This window comes from Protopterus annectens, chromosome 3.part0 (genome assembly GCF_019279795.1).
Source record: "Protopterus annectens isolate FY-2018-M chromosome 3.part0, PAN1.0, whole genome shotgun sequence".
Taxonomy (NCBI): domain Eukaryota; kingdom Metazoa; phylum Chordata; order Ceratodontiformes; family Protopteridae; genus Protopterus; species Protopterus annectens.
In genome coordinates this window covers 126,193,759-126,216,806 of record NC_056731.1, presented here as the reverse complement: position 1 = coordinate 126,216,806, position 23,048 = coordinate 126,193,759, and the positions used below count along the sequence as shown (strand labels likewise).

General features: G+C 41.6%; 1 protein-coding gene across 1 annotated transcript in view; it reads left to right on the top strand.

The window, feature by feature from the left end:
• The window catches only part of LOC122796782 (macrophage mannose receptor 1-like), a 2,734,532-nt gene that overhangs the window by 990,251 nt on the left and 1,721,233 nt on the right, over window positions 1-23,048 (top strand). Inside the window, 1 exon segment of the mRNA XM_044065509.1 lies at window positions 4,283-4,300. Coding sequence (XP_043921444.1) covers window positions 4,283-4,300 — 18 coding nt within the window.

Here is a 23,048-nt window from a genome sequence, read left to right as displayed (position 1 = left end):
CCCTCCCCCCATCCACACAATGCAATCTAGTATCCCTGTTGTTGTCATCAATCTTAGAGGGGCATTCTAACTGCCTTTAAACATGTACACCCTGGGGTGAGGATTGTTGTTACATAGCCTACTGATGAACCCCCCTACCCAGATTCCCTCACTGCAATCTAGTATCCCTGTTGATGTCCTTGATCTTAGGCCATTCTGACTACCTGTATATGTGTAATCTCTGTGGCGCGTCTTGTAATTGTGTAGTACTATAATGATGATTTGCACATAGGCAAGGGTTCTCATCCCAACACTGGCAAGTGTGTGTGTGTGTGTGTGTGTGTGTGTGTGTGTGTGTGTGTGTGTGTGTGTGTGTGTGTGTGTGTGTGTCAGAGTGTGTGTTACTGTCTGTGAATCCCTGAGTGTGTGGGTGTGTTACTGTGTCTATGAATCCCCGAGTGTGTGGGTGTGTTACTGTGTCTGTGAATCCCTGGGTGTGTCTGTGTTTGCATCCTGTCATTAGAGCGGGTATTACTGCTTCCCAATGAGAAGCCACTTTTTCCACTGGCTTTTACCCTTGTCATCTGCTATACCACTCCTTTACCTCCTCACTGCTCCAGGTAACTATACCTGTGATGTCACCCACTATGGATGTGACGGCTCTGAACACAGTAGCTTACTACACAGCTATCATGCTCTTGGATCATTAGATCAGTAAACATAATTGAAGCCTGGGAGATTAAAACTGTGATGTGGAAGCTACAAAGTGCATGCAGGTATTGTCATACAGACCTGTGAGTAGTCAACATTTACATATGGGACACTAACCGCAAATACTGACATCCCCCGGCGCATGCAATTACACCTGAAAGAGGAAGGCAGAACATGAAGATCAACATGATGTTACTGTTACACATGATACATACTGTCAAACGTACCAGATGCATTCTAAAACTGTAATACATGGTATGTCTGTTGCCTGTCAAACACTACTCAACAATATTAATCTACAATTGTCTACCTAGTATGTTCACCCTGTGCATCAGACCATATGAGCATGTCCCTGCACTGATGGTGTGGATGACAGGGATGTGGCACAGGCATCATCATATGCACAGGGGGACAATGTTTGCCAGAGGCCTAGGCTGCACCATTGGATGACATTATGTGTGTGGGTTAGGGCCTTTGATATCATTGGGTGTGTGTGGATGTTATGCGTGTGTGTGTTGAGGTGCCCTACATTTGTTTTCTGTTGTGTTTGTGTATGTATGCACACAGGTCTGGCATGTGGCTGGCCTACACTGGGGTATTATTGACAGCTGCAGACTGTATCGGGCAGGTTTCACAGTTCACGGTGTCCTGCCACAGCCATGTGACCTGCGCTTGCAGGGGTTGCACGGGCACTACCAGGCAGAGGTTCAGATTGGGTACTGTCTGATGACACATGTCCACTGGAACTGTGTCTGTGTTGGGACCATCACCACATGCATGTGGCCTGCTGTGTCTTGGTGTGGACAGCACAGCACGAGCTGCACTGCTGCTGATACTGCCACTACGGGAGCGGGCATGTGAAGTAGCATGTTCACGTAGACCTTCAACAGGTGATGTAGCTGGCCTATGTCCATGTGTCCGATGCCTCACTCCCACTAGATGTTCCAGCACAGACATTCCACACTCAAGGATTGACATGCCATGGTCAAGGACTCCCACCATGTCACCCAATTGTCTATCCAAAACATCTGTAAGATGATGGTGAGCATTTTGCAATTGCCTGGATGTTACCAGTTAAAGAACAGACAGCAGCCCTCTGAAGCCTCAGACCTTCTCTGTTGTGCCATTCAGCATGTGCCTGTGCCTCCATTACAGCCTGAAACATGCGTCTGGTGACACCAGCTGATGTGCTTTGTCTTGCATGGGCATGTTGACCAGTGGTCCTCCTAAGAGCAGCACTGGGCACATGCCTGTGTGGGGACATCACCAGTCAGGTGACTGGGATCGTGGTGTGCAGGCACACCTTCCATAGTCTCCACACTTCCCTGTTCCATGCTACCATCTGCCAACTGTCCTTCCTCTATGGCCACTGGTGATGGGGTATGTGTAGGCAGGAGAACTGTGTGCGGGGATGAGGGGGATACAGGTAAAATGCAACCAATGGCACAGATTTAGCCCCTGACATCCCTGCCTGTGCCTCAATCATACTTTCGTTATCACTGCTAGAGTCTGTGGGGACACTAACATCAAGTGGACCACAGGAGGGCAATGCACCTACATCAACACCTGTGAGGGGCAGACAAGAACTATACATTACCAGTTATACAGCATAGCACACACAGACACACAGACACAGACAGACACACAGACACAGAGACACACAGACACACACACACACACACACACACACACACACACACACACACACACACATACACACACACACACACACACACACACACACACACACACACACACACACACACACACACACACACACACACATGCTTTGGCACCCAACGGCATGCAACATGCATGTGATATGGCAGATGACATTCAGCTTAGACAATTATAGTGGTAGTTATCATACATCCCTGAGTTGCACACAACAGCATGCATGTGTTATAGCAGAAGGCATGCACCTTACACAATTATAGTAGCAGTTAGCATAAATCCCTGTGTTGCACCATTTGTGTTAGTAGCTTATGCCTCATACCTGCAACACAATGCATGCACTATGCACCGTTGCACTGCACTGCCATGTTTTGTGCAGCATACTCCACATGTTAACAGACCATCACTGACCTTTGTACATCTGCTACTGATGCTCTGTGTTGGCCACTGCCCCTATGTGTGAGGAGGACATGTGCAGAAGAGTCTATTGACTGAATACTATGTTTGCCTGAGCCCTAGCTTGCATACCTCCCCCAAAGCAGTGCATGTCTGTTCAACATTATTCTGCCTACCCCTGAGCTGTGTCTACAGACAATTTGCATGTGGCTGTACGCACATGTTTGACATGGCTGTCCCTACTTTGTAATGGTGCCACAGACCAGCACAGGTTAACAGTACACCAGCCTGATGTGTGGCATATGACCTTGCCAATCACATGTAGTATGACATGTTTTCTGCTGACGTGTTGAATGACATGCATACATGTGTACCACAATGGTGTCCTTTCAAATATACCGTAAGATAATGGTATCCCAATGCAGTGGAGTGTTATACTAACATGGACTTTCAGCTGACGCAATGTTGTCAGTCCACCCTTCAAATATGCAGTGACATACTGCATATTGAGCTGATGTGCATAGCTATTGCAGGGCATCATGTGGCTTCACTTTTACTATACAGTGTAAGTTACAGACACAGTTCATAGCCATGACTGTGTTCAGATACAATACATATCTAATGTGGAATGTGACTCACGTCACTGAGGTGTATACACACTACACCCTAATGTGGAATGTGTGACACAGGTCACTGTAGGGTATACAGATGACACCCCTGCACATTTGCAACCATATTACTGATCCAAAATAAATGAACAGGTGTAAAAAAAACAATAAACAAAAAAATACACCAGTCCAAAAAGATGCAGTTAGGCAAAGAAGGCTTTAATCCCAATAAAATTAATGCCAACAAAATGGTTATCAGCCGTTTTTGTCACAAAATAATCATAGACTTCATCAGAAAAAACATACATAAAACCACTGTGTTTAAGTACAATTTAAAAACCAAAAAGAACCAATCACTACCATGTTTTAATAATTCAATTAACTTACATAATAAATTTTAAATAATAAAATTTAAAGTAAACATTCCATTTTGTTAAAAGCCTGCTTGAACCATATATCCCCCTCTCAAAATTGTATGTCTACTAAAAAAAATTTCCTAAAAATATATATATTTATTTTCTAAATAAGCACATACTAAAAAGTCAAAACTTGGCTGCCCTAAGTTTTAAAAGTGAAGATAAACTGATATTGTCATTAAGCCTCGGTGGTCTCCTGGAGTCCAGGGTAACCTGCCAAAATAGCTCCCTGTACTCGAGTCTAGCCTCCCATGGACCACACCTTTTGTCCACGGGTACCTGCTCGACCACAAAGAATATAAAACTAGCCCCATTGCAAACTAATGTATGCTTGTAAAGTACATTCCGCTCATTCATGATCCTAACATCATAAAGGTGTTCGTATGCACATCTTTTCAACTTCCTCTCCATTTTTCCAAGATAAAATGCCTGACAAATTTTACAAGTAGCAACGTAGACAACCCCAGAAGCATTACAATTTGAATACTGCACCACCAGTTAAAGAATTCTGAAAAGGTAGTTGAGCAACAACTAAGGGTAGCATATTTAAAACATAACAGTTTTCCAAATCTCAACAAAGAAAAACATTCAAGTATTGAACACCTTTCTAATGATAGGAATATTCATGTGATGAAGCTGGACAAGGGTGTGGGGGGGGTTGTCATTATGGACTGAATTAATTATGAGGCCAAAGTGATGGACCTATTAGGGGACACCAATACCTATTTACCAGCTTCAAGAAATGAAATCAATATAGCTTATCAAAGTATTGATCTGGAGCTGCAGGATTTACTATTTGAGGGGCTTATAGATCTCGAGGTGTATAGGTATTTGGTTAATTCTAGCCCCAAAATACCCAGTATTTTTGGGATCCCTAAGGTCCATAAGGATAATGTTGACCCCCCACTTTGTCCAATTGTCTCAGCTGAGGGCTCTAAAACTGCCCCTCTGGTGAAATATGTGGACAACGAGCTTAAAAAATTATGGGGGACAGAAAATGAGCTGCTCAAAGACTCCTGGGACTTTTTGAGGAATATTGACCCAAGTCTTAACACAGACAACCTTATTTTTGTCATCACAGATATCAAGAATCTCTTTTCTGTTATACCCCATGATGTTGTTAGAATGGTTAGAACAATCACCAGTAGAAAAAGGGGTCAATAACAACCAACTTCAAACCTTGTTGAGGTTGATTGAGGTTGTTTTGAGGAACAACTTTTTGTATTTTGATGGGAAATTCTTCCAGCAGGTCACAGGAGTAGCCATGGGGGCTCATTGTGCCCCCACCTATGCAAACATCATACTATCCTGGTGGGAAAGAAACTATGTATTTGTTTCACAATTTAAGGGATGTTGGTCCTTGTATAAGAGGTTTTTGGATGACATCTGCTTGTTTTGGAACAACACTGAGGATAGGTTAAGGGAGTTCCTAAAATTTCATGGCACTACCACCACTTTTTGACTTTCACTCATAAGGTGTTCTATGACAATATGGAATTTTTGGATGTAGTCATTCAAAAAGTTGATCATAGTTTCTGCTCAAAGGTGTTTGGAAAGGACACATTTTCCAACTCCTATTTGCATTTTTCCAGTGCTCATCCCTTACACCAGAAGTTAGGAATAGTTAAAGGGCAATTCATTAGAGTTAGTTGCCTGACTTCCATTGATGAGGACTTTGAAAAAGAATGTGACACACTGGAAGGTTACTTTTTGGATAGAGGATATCCCATCCACATAGTGAAAAAATATATGTAGGAGGTTACACAGAAAAGGGGTGAGCTCTATTTTCCCTTATTAGGGAGGGGCCCCCTTCTGATGAGTGACTTGAGGACTAGGCCTGAAGAAGCGGTCAACATCAACAGAATTTTTTCTATGGAATTTGGTGGTGATGCCCCCCACTTGAGTCAGTTGAGTCAAAGTGAATGAGGGAAGATTATGGAATTTACAGATATGGATGTTATCAAGCATGAACCCTTGTGCTTTGTGTATAGAAAGAACAACCAATATAATATAGGTTCCAACCACCGTAAGAAAATTGGTACATATGGTTGTGGTACATGTACACAATGTGCCTTTATGGCAAACTGTGAAAAGATTTTCCTCACTAGTAGAGGGAGGGATATCCAAAACAATATCTATTCAAACTGTAATACTTCTGGGGTTGTCTACATTGCTACTTGTAAAATTTGTCAGGCATTTTATCTTGGAAAAACGGAGAGGAAGTTGAAAAGACATGTGTACGAACACCTTTATGATGCTAGGACCATGAATGAGTGGAATGCACTTTACAAGCATACATTAGTTTGCAATGGGGCTAGTTTTATATTATTTGTGGTCGAGCAGGTACCCATGGACAAAAGGGGTGGTCCATGGGAGGTTAGACTCCAGTACAAGGAGCTATTTTGGCAGGTTATCCTGGACTCCGGGAGACCACCAGGGCTTAATGACAACATCAGTTTATCTTCACTTTTACAACTCAGGGCAGCCAAGTTGTGACTTTTTAGTATGTGCTTATTTAGAAAATAAATATATATTTTTAGGAAATTGTTTTTAGTAAACATACAATTTTGAGAGGGGGATACATGGTTCAAGCAGGCTTTTAACAAAATGGAATGTTTACTTTAAATTTTATTATTTAAATTTTATTATGTAAGTTAATTGAATTATTAAAATATTGTAGTGATTGGTTCTTTTTGGTTTTTAAATTGCACTTAAACACAATGGTTTTATGTATGGTTTTATTTGATGAAGTCTATGATTATTTTGTGATGAAAATGGCTGTTAACCATTTTGTTGGTGTTAATTTTATTGGTATTAAAGCCTTCTTTACCTAACTGAACCATATTACTGATGCCTGGCAACTATGCCCTGCCATGGCTAACTTAACAGTACTCCATGTCCCACATACCATCTGTGTACCTCACACACATGAGGAGCAAGCATGACAGTGATGTCTGACACCAGCAGGGTGAATGTACTGTATCTCTGGCCTGATGTAGTTGTATGTGTAGTTTGTGCAACACATGTATGTATTTGGATGCTGTAGTCCCCGTGGACTATGATGTTTGCAGATGACATTGTGATCTGTAGTGAGAGTAGGGAACAGGTGGAGGAGACCCTGGAGAGGTGGAGATATGCTCTAGAGAGAAGAGGAATGAAGGTCAGCAGGACTAAGACAGAATATATGTGTGTGAATGAGAAGGAGGATAGAAGAATGGTGAGGATGCAGGGAGTAGAGGTTGCGAAGGTGGATGAGTTTAAGTACTTGGGATCAACAGTACAAAGTAATGGTGAGTGTGGAAGAGAGGTGAAGAAGAGAGTACAGGCAGGATGGAGTGGGTGGAGAAGAGTGTCAGGAGTGATTTGTGACAGACGAGTACCAGTAAGAGTGAAAGGGAAGGTCTACAAGAGGGTAATGAGACCAGCTATGTTATATGGGTTGGAGACAGTGGCATTGACAAAAAGGCAGGAGTCAGAGCTTGACGTGGCAGAGTTGAAGATGTTAAGATTTGCACTGGGTGTGATGAGGATGGACAGGATTAGGAATAAGTATATTAGAGGGTCAGCCCAGGTTGGAAGGTTTGGAGACAAAGCCAGAGAGGCAATATTACATTGGTTTGGACATGTGTGGAGGAGGGATGCAGAGTATATTGGGAAAAAGATGCTAAGGATGAAGCCAGGTAACAGGAAAAGAGGGAGGCCTAGGATAAGGTATATGGATGTAGTGAGAGAGGACATGCAGGTGGTTGGTGTGGCAGAGCAAGATGCAGAGGACAGGAAGAAATGGAAACAGTTGATCTGCGGTGGCAACCCCTAACGTAAGCAGCTGAAAGAAGAAGAAGAAGAAGATAGGTGAATGCTTTCATGTCATGACACACTCAAGATGTTCATGACATGTTATCTGGTGGTTTGATGTCATGCCTACACAAGCTGTGCACATGCCTGTATGATCTTTAGTGTTTCACATCTGCAATATCACCATTACACAAAGGCCATAGTTGTATTGTGTCGAGCCAATGTACAACAGGGTATACACACATGTACATCACTTCTACTGTGTGTGTTGCTTCATGTCTCTGGCCATCCTCCATGGCCATGTGTACACATGTTTTGCCCAATGGTTGTGATGGGCATCTATTTCACATGTCAGTGTTATCCCATATAACATACACCCATAGATGTCATATGCTCCACTGAGGACAGGGTTATGCAGACAAAGGGTGGTATGTTTGGGTTGTTAGATATCATGTTTTGCAGGATAGTTGAACAGTGTTGCAGTCAGCCCACTAAATGTCATGGACATGTCAGATAGCACATTACATTGTGTGACATTCATAGCAAGGGTATAATCCACAAGGGTGAATCGTGAGGGCTGGTCATACTCCAGCTCCAAAACATTTAGAGTGTGTGCAGACATATGCTCTCTGTATAGTACTGTTTGTATTCCCCACATGTATAATGCTGATCTGTAGTACATGTCCCTACAGTGAACCACATCTCCACCATTGTATTCACAGTTGTCCACACATCTGGCAATGACAGTTTGTAAGGTTTAGTGTAGGTGTTTCATATAGTCTTCAATTATTCCACATGAGCAACCACTGTGATGCATTGCAAGTCTGACCAGTGTATATTAACAGGACCACCATATGTTATGTATATGTGTGTTAAATGGCCACATGGCAGATAGCATGCAATTAATATGATCTGTACATTATCAAGCCTGGTAAATAATAACAATCTCACCTGCAACAGGCTGCTGTTGCTGCAAAACACCAGAGGTACCTAAATAGGAGTGGCACAGCAGTAAGATCATTATCCACACCTGTGTGATAGCTACAGGGTGCAATGTCCATGTTAGCACATAAGCCAGTGCAATACACTATACTATGGAGTATGCACATCTGTGTATACATAGAGTAGCAGACTATAGTATGTGGCATGTGTGCATACATGCCTTGCATATGATGTTACATTACATATATGAAATATAGTTGTGTTATATGTGCAGTAGTGACTTATCAGGCAACTCCAGGCTCAGTGGTTGAGAGACACCCACCGCCACAATACCAACTAAAGCTTGTGTATGGAGGTCTGCAGGTGTCCCCAGGTTGGCCAGTAGCTCCTCGGTACGTTTGCTGAAGAAACGGACTGCACACAATAGGAGAGCTGGAAAACTCAGGTTTAATACTCCAAATACGATACAAAATATTAAAAAATCCAAATAATGGTAAGCGCTTTCGGCAGGTTAAAATAACCCGCCTTCATCAGACAACCACGAGATTACGAAAAAATCTCTTATACTATGCAATTAAAAAGAATGAACCTATCAAGTTACAGTGCATCACTAAATTAGAAAGAGAATCCATGACAACCTAAAAAGGCATAACTCCCAATTAAGGAATACAGCATGAGAATTACAAATGAGTGAATAAACAATCATTAAAAAGGTTAAAAAATATTATAGTTAACAAATGCAGATACATCAACATATCAGTTGTGTCAGAACTTGTCGATTAACTAATACAGCTCTAAAATTACGCTACGCCGTAAAGAAAATGTAGATGCCACTATAATAAACACCTAACAGGGTGAGTCTTACACGTTAAAAACAATACTAACAATACCTCTGCTAGAGTACATCGGCTTAGATAAGTAGCTTGAATCACAAGTAAGTATTACTTAAATTAAAAATGGCAAGGATACGCGTCTTAATAAATAAGTACCCTGGTCAAAACAGAATTAAAGATATGCAGTAGTACAGGATCAGACATACTTATTAAAAGGGCTGAAAGACAATCAGCCGCAACCGTTATGAACAACAATTATATTGACTAGCTGACATACCCAATACCAGTCTATACATAAATCGAAAATAAAAATAAAAATAAAACAGAACTGACTGGTATTGGCATCAAGTGATTGTTGTAGACAGTAGTTCAACCAAACCTCTTCAAAACTGTTCCATATACAAATAATAGCAATGAAAAAGGGGGAGACATTAAAATTATCAAATGCCAAAGTCTGTAATCATAACAAATGTAGTGATAAAATATTTTACTACTAACTCCACCCAAAACCCATGAGCAACTTAGACCCAAACATTCGGGTCTTCTAGTTTAAAACTATCTACATTATGAAAAAGTTTTAAATAATATATAATATGCCCCTGGGAACTACAAGGGCTAGCTACTTGCCCCAGTTGCATATAAAAAATCATACATAATTAAGCCGTGTTAAAACTTGTACAAGTTAAATCAATTCTGTATTGTAACAAGTGATGGCATAATAGCTTGGGTATAAGAATGGGTCATAAAATCTACCTATTATAGGAAAGCCATTTTAAAACACATTTAATAGATAGTACTTCATTAATACCAGGAAAAATGTGAGCCCTAGTCCTAATCTGCCATAGCAATTCATCAATTTCCAAACGAATTTGCCATGGTCCACCCCTTAAATCCATCTCTCTCTGTTGTAATACAAAGAAATGGAATGCATGGCCTGTAAACTCTAGGCAATGTTCTCCTCCTCGGTACGTTTGAGTGGGGGGCTGGGTAAATGGCCCCCCACCTGTTGCAACTTGTTGCCTGGCAATTGCATTAGCAAGCTGTTTCGCCCATCTTATGAGGTCGGTGCAGTGTCGGCGCACCTGCTGATAAGTGTGATTGTGGCCACCAATATCATTTACCCTCCTGCAGAGTTCCTCCCACTGGGCATCCTGCTGCTGTGCATCCTGTGGCACATGGCTGAAGAGTGTTACATGGTTGTCAAGGAGGTATGGGATGAGGACCTCATCTTTCAAGCAGGTGAATGGTGGCAGCCTGGCATGTGGCATATCTGGAAGACATAATGATGGAGACAGGTCACAGTAACTCACAGAGAAGTACAGAAGTACAGCTGAACATACATGTGTATCATATTTATTACAATTACAAATATGTCTTTGCAAATCTACATGACACTAACACTACTGACATGTTTAACTCACACACATTTGACACTTACTGGTGATTTGATGTTATCACCATATATGTGTGTGTGTCAAGTGATGACATTGCTCATACTCCATGTAGATGTTGCCTTGATGTGGACATATCTGTTTGCCTGTACTGGTGTCTTTACCTATCAGCACATGCCTGGATGTGTTCACATTAATGCAATAGACCTTAATGCTGTGTATATGTCACATATATAGTCATACACAGCCTTAAGAGTCATGACCTATGACCCTGCAGACTTGCTCACAGAAAGTTTTACATGTATGTGTTTTGCCATATACATCTATATGACACTGTACAGCTGTTTAGCATACTGCCATGTATTACCTGTGTTGCACATGTGAAACACATGGGACAATGGCTAGCATGATGGTATTTGCAGGGTTGGATATCAGCTATAGCATGTATGGTCATAGTGAACTGGTAGGCTATATTCCCTGGGCCATTTATGAGCCTAGGCTGAAAGGTTATCTAGCTATAGCCAACAGACAGGTAAGTTTCAGTGGCCAGTTCAAGCAGTGCCACAGAACTGATCCACAGGGTTACTGATATATCTGCCTCGTGGTCATCACATCATGTCACAAAGAGGGGCAATGGGAAGCTTTGCTGGACAGGGATGCATAGTATGGCAGGAGTATGTTAAGTGTATGGGACAGAGATCTGTCAGGTATGTTGTGATCCTTGTACTAGAAAGGTGGATGTCCATGAAGTATGGTTTATTTGAAATCAGGATGTGTAAGTGTATCATGTCCAACATCTCTGGGTTGGACATAGCTTTATTCAGGGTAGGCATCATGCTACATAGTGGAGCTAGGGATTGGGAAGTCCAGTGTAGGCCATCTGAACATGGCCAATAACCCTTAAAGGAAATATGTGATCTATTATGGGTCACTTGAGTGTTGAGTATGGCTGAACAATGATCTCTATATTCATGGATGGCACCCTGTCATGATTAGGGGTGCCACTTACGATGACCTGACTGGTGTGGTGAAGTAACTATCAAAGGAATGACTACTGTCCAGCTGCATCCCATACACACACAGTTTCCATTATGTTGACCACTGCCTGGGTGGTAGTTCATGGGTACAGGGTTTTTAACATATGCAATGCAATACTTAGCTGTCGGATTGTGGCCATACATCACACACCACACATCTGACCCACAAAGGCCCTTCTGTATGTTGACCACAGCACACATTGAGTCAACTATTGCGCCTAGTTCATAGTGATTTGCAAACATCAATAGGCAGATGCCTTCTGTGTTAGTCTGTGTGGTATAGATAACAAAGAGGGGGAGTACCAGGAATGAACCCTGTATTACTGTAGTTGGCACTGGTTTGATGTGTGTGTATTAGTCATATACCTTCTGTAGTGTTGGTTCTGCCAGAAGTCCAGTTGCCAACCACTCCTGTGACATAAGAATATACACCTAGTTTATTGAGTGTAGCTGGAACACAGTATGGGTGATGGTGTCCTAAGACCTGGCAAGGTCATGATATGTTGTGTGAATCAACCTTACTGTCATCTACATCTGTACTGACTACATCAAATAAATTTATCACGGTTCATGGCCTTACAGACCAGACTCAGCAGGGTAGTAGTGCACTAATTCCCATTATCAGTGGTGTCTCCCCCTTTGTGGGGTGTGATAACTGTTGCTGTGCACCATTCAGTGTGTACACAGCCTGACATGAAGCTATGACTGAACATGATGTGTATGTGGAGAGCAAATTGTTCTGACATTTGTGTAGGATACACCCTGGGATGTTGACAGGTCCCATGAAAGCTGTATGTATAGCTTTAGAGAGTGCAGCTTGTACCTGCATAGTTGTTATTACAGGGGCTCTGTAGTGTACATGGATATATAAATATGTGTACCTGTTGGGGGGTGGGAGTGAGTTTAAGTTCTCCAAGACCCTATCTGGATGAACAGGTGCTATTTCTGTAGGTGCAGTACTTCCCAAGCCATAGTGCTGTGAAGCACGGCAGGTCTTGTTGTTGCCATTACGATTCATGACACAGCTATAGAATGCTCTGTGGCTGGCCACATAATATGTGGCTGATTAGTTTCACAGTAGCTTTATGTGGTTTTATATGGTGTACCTGCATCTTACTGAGGCTGACCAGGGATCACCTCCACTCATGTATGTTCACTCTTGCAACAGTTACTGCCTTCTGTGGTACAGTTTAGTTTGCCTTCTTGTTTGTGTTTGGTTGAATCTTGGTTCTGTTTCAATGGCACAATCACTGCACTCATGTGAGTGCTTAAAGTTAATTTGTATAGGATTCAGCATTTGCACATGCATTGTCCATCTGCATGGGTGCCATGACAGTCACCACTTCGCTCTTAAGAAGCATAACATTGGCTTTGGAGACTGACTATTTGAGGCATACTGTTAGCCCTGTTTGTGTGACTATGGTGATCTAGGTCATTGGGGTTGATGAAATTCAACATGCATTGACCACAGGTGTTGCTACATGAGGAGTCTTCCCAGTTCATAATGGAATAGTTGAGAGTAGCCAATATTATGGTTTTCTGTCTCAAACCTAATATTCCCCATTACAGCACAATATGACAGTTGGGAATTCTGAGGCATGGTGAGTCATCTGTCGCAAGGTGCAATTTGGATTCCACTTTGGCACAAAGGTAGTTGCTCAGCATAATGCATCTGAAGTTATGCAAGTGCAACTAGCGTGGGGGTGTACATATCCTTCAGGAATATTATCACACCTGTGGCCCATGTGTTCCAATAAAGGATAATGGGCAAGAGGTGAGGTATGTGTTATAACATGGTCATGCAGGTGTGCTCTCTGGTGCATTGAACCATATCTCAGTCACTGCACATATATGTTCTCCATGTTAAGTATTGACATAAGTGAGTCCATATTGAGTTTCTGAAATGTATCACTGAGTAGCGAGACCCACGGTTTATTGCTTGGCTGTCCCTGTTACAGCAGTGGACTTTCACTTGAACTTTGTATGATGAAGGCACTATAGGGGAAGCATGAGCCCTAGTCAGTATCCAGATTCCCAGGGGTGACAGGTGCAGGCCCTATATGGCAAAGCATCATGGTCTGTCAACCATGTTATCCCAGGAAGAGAGATACTGGATACCCTTTGAATTGCACCAGTACATTAGACAATTGTGGAATACAATCCTTTCGTTTCTGTACTACAGTATCATTCTGGCCAATGGCAGAATGCTACCCAGGCCTTGGGACATACCTGCATGGGCTACAAGACCTGACAGTTCCTACATGTGTGTTTCCATGCAGTCCAGGCTGCTACATCACAGGTCCTGCACAACAACATGGAATATGCCAGAGCCATGTGCATAGTTCAAAAGGTGGTCTGAGTGTATGGGCATGTGGCTAATCATGGCATACAGGCAGCTGACAGTATATTTGCTCTTGTATAGCTTGGTGTGTAACATAGTGCTAGAGTTTGCATTCACTAATGAGTACTGTTGGACATGTTTCCGGCCACGTGTTTTGAGGTGTGGCACAATTATGCAAACTATGTCATACAGTTTGTGTATTTTGTTGTCTGTCGATTCCAGCTTGGGAGGTCACTTACTTGGCCAGATACTTAGAATCCTCTTTGAATGTGTGTGATTTCTGGTAGTATGTGTGAGTGTCTTTACTGTGTTCTGGTAAGGGTATGTGTTGGTTGTGATGATGATGAGATGCATGTGTTAACCTACACCTCATGACTGTCCAGTCCAGTCAAGGCTGTAGACTAGACTGCCTTCCAGCTTACCACTGTAGCTGTATCCCGGACAATGTGTGGGGTGTGGTGTTAGGTGGGTTTGGCAGTGTACATGGCATAGAGATTACATTCCCCCAGGATAGCCACATGCACAAAGCTGACAGTAAACACCAGTAGCTGACTAGTGGACATGCCTGTATGAGCATTCAGTACTACAAGTACCAAGTACTGTATTTAGTTTACTTATTGCTTATGAAGATGTTTTAGACAGTGATGCTCACAAGTAAATATTTGTGTTATGGATGTGACAACACTGACTATTACAGAAACATAGTAGGTACCTTTAGCAGCAATCCTCCTCTGAGTAGCACATCACATCCTGATAGTTGATTACAGATGATGTAAGTGTCTACAGGTCTGTTTCCTTTTCTGGGTATATGCTCACATATCCACCAGAACCATGAGCTCTATTGGGCACAGACACCCACTCCCCAAACAGAGTCATGTATCAATAAACGCTGCTGCCACTCTCAACATGATCAGGATATAATCAGATAGTGTAAGCCATCACTTATGAAGCAGCTATTACACATGGGCAGTAGTCTCCTACATTTTACACTCCTACTGCAGATGTTACACTGGAGTTAAAGATGATATGCAACCTGTTAAATTACCAGTACTGTGCACTACCGTACATACAGTATTTGCAAGCGGCTGTTAGGTTGGAACTGAGAGGTTAGGTTACACAAATCTGAAAGTTCAACCAGTGTGTCTCTACTCCCAATATCCACTCTATGTAGGTGTGCACATTGTCATTTGGCCCAGCCCTGTAACAAGGGTTACTACACATTTGCATAATATGTACACATGCACAGCTGTTATTGCTTTCAAACAATACTAGAGAGGTGGGTATTACATGTGTTATGTGCATGGATAGTTACCTAGCTCTTCCAATTATCTTCGCTATCATGCTACTAAACTGTCAGATGAATACAGGTCATATGTATCCTGTTATTGAGTATTGTAATTGCCAATAGACATAACTAATGTTTGCATAACATAACAGAAATGCTATGTAAAATGGAATACAGATCTGCCTAAAATACTGTACATTGCACAGTTATTGGCACAATATCCCACAATGCAAACCATATTTGCACAGTAAGCCCACCTTTGACATGTTCATCTTACTTATACACCCATACATATGTCTACTGTTACAATATATCAACATATACTATCCCCTGTTATAGCACATACTTGTTGGACCAACCCTGACACTGGCAGTGGCTGGAAGAGAATTGGTGAGTTCCAAGCCCATATAGATCATCCCTTGTGGTGTATGAGGAGTTTGCATTGTGACCTACAGCAGTACACACATAGAATACTACAAGCATTACTACTGCTCAACAATACATCGCTACAAGATAGCTATTTCCACTATATGCATTGATTACACTGTAATTCTTACAGAACAGGTACTACATACAGAGACATACTAAATGTTATACATACCTTCTTAGTAATTGGAGGTGTTATTGACTGGTATATTACTCGTTTTCTGTTTGTGTTTCAATCTGCTGTTGGGTATTTTGTACTGTTCTACAGGTAGATACAGATGGTTTGAATGTGTGACAAGGCATCCTTTTATAGTTAGAGATCAGTAACGTGCTATCCTGATAACCAATTGGTGTTTCAAAGTAGTTAATTACATGCACATCAGCTGCGCAGCTACTGCCTTAGCCAATACCATGGCAACAGTGGAGTATAATTGAGTACTCCACTTGGGCTTTGTCCCTTTGCCTTACTTGTGAGGAAGACAGCCTGGAAGTGTTGTTTGAAATCTATTGCAACAGCTGTATGGAGACAAACACTAATATATTGTGTGTAATGCCTAAATGATTTGTTCTAAATGTGAGTACTGCTGTTATATTTCTGAACGTTGTTACTTGTGCAATGTTTGTCTGTACCTAATACTTCTGCATATGTTTCAGTCTGGCCAGGATGCTTGACCAGCTCAAGGCTGCATGGCTATGCATATAATTTTAGGGGGTTTACAGTGTGCTCACCAGACATCTTTAGTTTGGTGTAAATGTGTATCATACTGTGCTGATCATCAATAATCAGTAACACATCCTGGTGTAATTACTTTTCAACCCTCTGAAATGGATTAGTTCAAACAAATCCTGTAACATCAGCAGCTGTTCCATTGTATAACAGCAATTATTTCACATAGGGCCATGTTAGTGTGTTTGTGTCCAGGTATGTTAAGGTTCCAGCACATGTCGTACAGTGGGTGAATAATTGGTAATGGTATGACAGTATGTATTGTTGTAATTAGTTTGGATGTGGGGGAGATGTTGGTGGGTATATATAGCAGATGCAGGTGTGTAGGAACTGCTTTTGTACATCTTCTATATGTGTGTGGGGGTTCTTTCCCTATGTGAATACTTATCCCTTAGTGGACTAATACTATGGTAATTGCAGGCTGATTCATTAAGACACTGTTAAATGCTTCCTGTATAGCATGCAGGCACTGTTAGTCCTTGAATCCTTTTGGCAATACATTGGAATGTAATAAACTTTCGCTAAATGAAAACTGCCTCTGTATTTCTGTCATGGATATTTGCAGTCATTGTAGTTGTGTTGGTGACTGTGTCCATAGAACATATTTGTAATAGAGTATTGGCATATTCTCTTAATATGTTATGTTCATATTATTTGGGGGGGGCAGAATGTGTGATTGCTATGGTCCATGTTATACTCAGATTTGAACACTGCTGATGCTGTATACACACATGCATGTATGTATGTGTATACATATATATATATATATATATATATATATATATATATATATATATATATGTAAATGTATATAGATATAGATATAGAATATCTATTATTGCATACATTTATCTGTACTTCCATAGATGTGTAGATGTTTTTAACATATATATATATATATATATATATATATATATATATATATATATATATATATCTACATATATATGTAAATCTCTATATATCAACATGTATCTATGCATCTCTCTCTCTCTCTCTCTCTCTATATATATATATATATATATATATATATATATAGCATACACCTTTCATTGGGTACATGGTGGTTTGTCCTATTTCCACATAATCCTCCCTTTTGTGTTTAACATGTCTGAATACACAGCTGGCATAGGTACATCTCAGGTAGCTTAGTGATAGGTTACTCTGAAGATGGTGTACATGGTTGTGGGTTCTAATCCTGGAAAGGGTTATTATTTTACCTCTCAGAGTAGGCACTGGTAAGTGAAGTATGAATAACGCACATTTAAGTGGTTGTAAGCAGGTTTGCCCATGGGCTGAGCGACGTTAAGCAAAGGTTAAAACTGTGAAGCACTTATCCATTTAACCGTGTTTAAGCGCCACTTACCATCGTGCAAACCCACTTACAACTGCTTAAAAATGCTTTAATTCACCTGCATCCAACAGCCCTTATTCTGGCGCTCAAAATAAATTAACAGCCCTTGAACCCAGGACCATGAACACCACAGTCACTGACTTTACCACTAATGCATCTGAGATATGTACAAATGTCATGACGTTTAGAATATACATTTTACTGCAGGCATTCCTCACTACTGAAAACAAATGTGACAGTCAGTTGGCGTAGATATGTATGATACATGTTAATGTTCATATGTTTGTGGAATTAGGTGTTGCAATGTGGCATGACAGAGTGTATTTTGGATGAGAATGATTCTTGTTTTGTGTCCTTTTTATATTGTCCCCATACTCCATGTATACACCTCCAGTTCACTTACTGAACACCCAACCCAGGCTCTCCTTGATGCATGATTTCATTACCCATCATTCCTCCCCCACCCCAATCTCCACATACACAACAACCATCCTTTCTATGGTGAAGTAGGTTAATATTAATAGTTATAATACCAGAGCTGCATGTGTTTTGTGTACACTTCAGTTCCTTTGGATTGCTTCTGTGTCACGAAGTGTATTATTGATGTTTGTATATATGGCTATAGATGTAACTGTATATCTATATATATATATATATATATATATATATATATATATATATATATAGTATTAATTTGCAACAGTTATACATATGTAGACTTGTATATGTTGATTCACAAACTACAGTACATTACAATGTACTGTACATATGTACACAAAGTGACTGTCCCATTTGTGGTGAGTATACTGTGGAATGCCTATAGTATAAGGTGTAGTCTAAAGACCATGAAGCATGTATATAGCTCAGATGGTTTAGTGGTAAGTCCCATAACTCTAGTGTGTATGGTCCAGGGTTCAACACCTGCAATGCTTTAAAAATGTTTTTTACTCCAGAATAAGGCTCATTTAAGCAGTTGTACACATGTTTAAAAGTGTTTGTGTGACATTAAAGCAGCAGTTAAACACTGTTAAACCTTAAAACATATAACCTGTGCATGCAAACACAGCCACATCTGCAAACTAATCAGGATATATACATTTCAGTGAAGTAACATCTCACTATGTGCTTACATACCATTACATTATCTGATGACTTTACTCTCCAGCACACATGGGTTTATATGATGACTTTACTCTCCAGCACACATGGGTTTATATGGGTGTTTCAAATGTTTATTATACTGACAAATACTACCTATATATGCAAGCTGTGGTTAAGGTATACTTTTTAACATGATAAACATCCCTGACTTTATTGGGATTTGAACCTCAAATGCACAGATACTATGCAAATGCTGTAATCATTACACTATTGACATTAACGTTGCTTCTGCCTATTTCCTATTTAGATGATTTCTATATGTAAGCTAGGCTAAGCAAAGGGCGGATGCACCCATACCCACTGAGCTTCACTTACTCTTGAAATAAAAACATATAACAAATGAAATGAGAGACTATAAATTACATTCCTAACTGCATTAGGCATAGCCCCTCACTGATACACTTTAAGGGAAACCTTGAGGTGTGAATGGATAACAGAATATACACCCCTGAGATCATGTATCCCAAAACCATACAGCCAGGGGGTGGGGGAGCCCCTCCAGTTTTATAGCTGCAAGACCTGTTGGGGAAATTGCATGGTGTTGTTTTTACATGTTAACATGCCTTCCTTAGATCGCTAAGTGCCCCTATCACCCTCCACCACCCCAGTTTTCAACAGCTTCCGGCAACTCTGCCTGGAATCACTTCATTGGCTATGCTTGACAGAGGCTCAGTTACTTCATCAATGGTGCGGAGAAAGCCAACACACTGTAGCTATGCTTCTAACTGCCCTTGGGCTGATAGCCTACTGTCTATCTGTGAACCTCTAAAGTGCAGGCCATCACAGCCATAATATGTGAATAAACAGAGCTTTCAAATCACAATAATGAAAAAGCACCATGTAGTCAGAAAACAGTTAAGTACAGCAAGAACATACAGAACACTGATACTTAATCACTCCAAAAGCCTATAAAAGCCTATCTTGGAAGCTAGAAGACTTGTATAAGTGTAAGGCTTTCTATTGCTTACTAGTAGGTTACCTACAGGAAAGATGAGAAACAAGCACAGATGGGAAACATGCATGCAACAATACCATACCGGCTTATGTGTCAGCCTTAGGCTTTGGAATACTGGCCAAGGCTATTGGCACTCCCATTGTGCCTTTTTAGGAAAGTCTCAAAGGTGAATCCCACCTCCATAAACAGCACAATAGCAGAATCAATGAGGGTTATGCTACTCAACACCAGGGGTTGTGATCACAACATGCACGCACTCACAGCACTCCTCAGTATGGACAACGTCAACATCTGTGCAGTAACTGAGACCTTTTTTAAGACTCCTAAGAGCACACCAGCACTACCAGACTACAACCCATACCACACATTTCAGTCACAGAACATGGACTGACACAGACATGGAGGGGGTTTATCCATATTCATCAGGGACACCTACACCTCCAGGTTAGTGGGGCAACATGATACCTCTGAGATCATCCATGTGCAGCAAACATCAGCCACAACTGCAGTGCAAACTGTGGCCTGCTACAGATCACCCTCCATGACCCAGGACCACCACTCCACCTACCTGGAGACAGTGGAAAACATGACAGTCCTACCGCACACCCTGGTATTGGTCGATGTCAACTACCCTACCATTAACTGGGAAACTTACTCAAGTACTCACTTCCAGGGCCTGCGCTTCCTGGCATTTATCACCTCATATGTCCTGTATCAGATGATAAACTCCCTAACGAGGGGTGGAAACATACTAAAAGTGGTAATCACCACATGGGCGACAGGTGCACCACAGCAGAGGTAAACCAGTTACTGGTTAGATCTGACCATGAACTATTCACTGTTTCCACACCCAACCACTTCCCCCACCCAATGAAACCACAGTGTATACCTTTCCTACACCTAAATTCACACTAGTAGAGACAGGGTGGGGGGTTTCACAGCCCCCATGCTAAGGGAAAACACTGCTCAAGATACAGACAGATTTACAAATGCACTCTATAAACACCTACAAGGATGTATGGATTGTGCCATCACTGGTAAACAAAGACTCACTCCTCCTAGACAAGGACACCAGTCTGGTGGACCCCTGCAATAAACAGGCTATACAACAGTAGTAGGACAGTAGTCCAGAAAAACAGCAAATCCCAAGAAGGGCAGACATCCGTGACCAGTATTAGTAAGAAACGTAGGTCCCTCATGTAAGCATCCAAGGCTAACATCAACAGGAAAATAGGCAAGGATTCAAAAGATAGCCACAAAGCCTTCTTTGGCCATGTCAAGGATCTAAGTGGTAACACACAGATTTGCACTGTGCCGGTGCAATATAGCACAAAATATACTGATCCTATTGATATCGCCAACATCCTTGCAGATACTTTCAGTGCAAACTTCACCCCCTAAAGAGCCCACAACAATACCTGAAAAGTACAGTATCCCAGACATCAGAGACATACAGGTGGAAATGGCCCTCTCCAACAGCAAAACACAGCATCAATGGAGGACGAAGGTGTCCCAGACTGCATCTTGCAAACACTACAAGACAAACTGACCCCCCACCTAATTAAGCTTTTCAGCCTCAGCCTCTCCACAGGCTACATGCCCATACAATGGTGCGTGGCAATGATTATTCCACTCTACCAAGGTGAAAACACAACTGACCATGGTAACTACCACCCCATAAGCCTGACTAGCCTGGTCTGCAAAGCTATGGAGTGCATCCTCATGGCACTCATTAACAAAGACATTAGTAGCCTCCAAACACTTGACCCAACCCGGGTCAGCTTGGTTAAGTGTAGTTCATGCCTACTGAACCTGTTTGATGTCTTACAGACAGTCACCAAGACAGTAGATGAGGGGAGAGGTAGTTCACACATACTACCTGGACCTCGCCAAGGCTTTTGACACCATTCCCCACTCAGGTATTATTGATAAACTCACCAGCCTGTACATACATCCATACATCACAGGACGGGTTGCCAATGGGCTTACACACAGAGAACCCACATGGTACGACTAGCGGTCTCCAGGTCCAACTCTTAACCAGTCAGGACTGGTGTCCCACAGGACTCAGTCCTGGACCCCTACTGTTTGGCATATACTTCCAAGAGGTACAGGCAAACACAGTTGGACTACAGCAGACCCTTTTTGGCAATAACTGCAAACTGGGAGTTATAATTGACAGTTCAGCTAACACAGACATCCTTCAAGGGGCCTCACAGAGACCAACACAGGGTGTCAAAGTCATGGCCTCCAGCTAAGTTCCACAAACTGCATGGTCATTCCATTGTGGAATATTAAACACCCACATATTAACACATAAGTGGCAGCCACTTTAATACAGATGAGGTAATAGGGTATCTGGGGACTAAGGTAGATAGTTATCTCTCCTTTGACAATCATATCTCCAAAGTAGTTAGGACATCCTTCTATGTAGGCCATTTGATTACTAAAGGGTTCGCACCTAGACATACTGAGGTTATAGTGCCCCTTTACTCATCACTCATCAGTCCCTTCATAGAGTATAATAACCCATTTGGGATGTACCTCAGAAGATACTTCCAACAGGTGGAAGGTCCACGAATGTACCTTGCCAAGAGGATTACTGGCCTCAAATATATGTCCTATACAACCAGACTGAATAAAATCCTGCTTTACTCGGTGACATCTTGTTTACTCAGAGATAATCTCTGCTGGCCAACAAAGTCACGTCGAATTCAGGCTTAATAGATATGCTCCACCTATGGAAATCCATGTCACAGTGAGCCACATGCTGTAGTGAGTTGAACCTTGCCACAACCATAACTGGAGGATGCTGGAGGGACGGATTCCTGTCACAGAAACTCCCCATACTTTGAAACAACATCCATAATTACATTATACAGAGCCCCTCACTAACACTCCTCAAGAGAAACCTTGAAGAGTGGATGGTGAACAGTAGATACACCCTAGGGATCCCGCCAATGGCTCTGTTTGGCTCTGTTCCACAGAGGGACAGTTAATGAATCAATGGGGTGGTA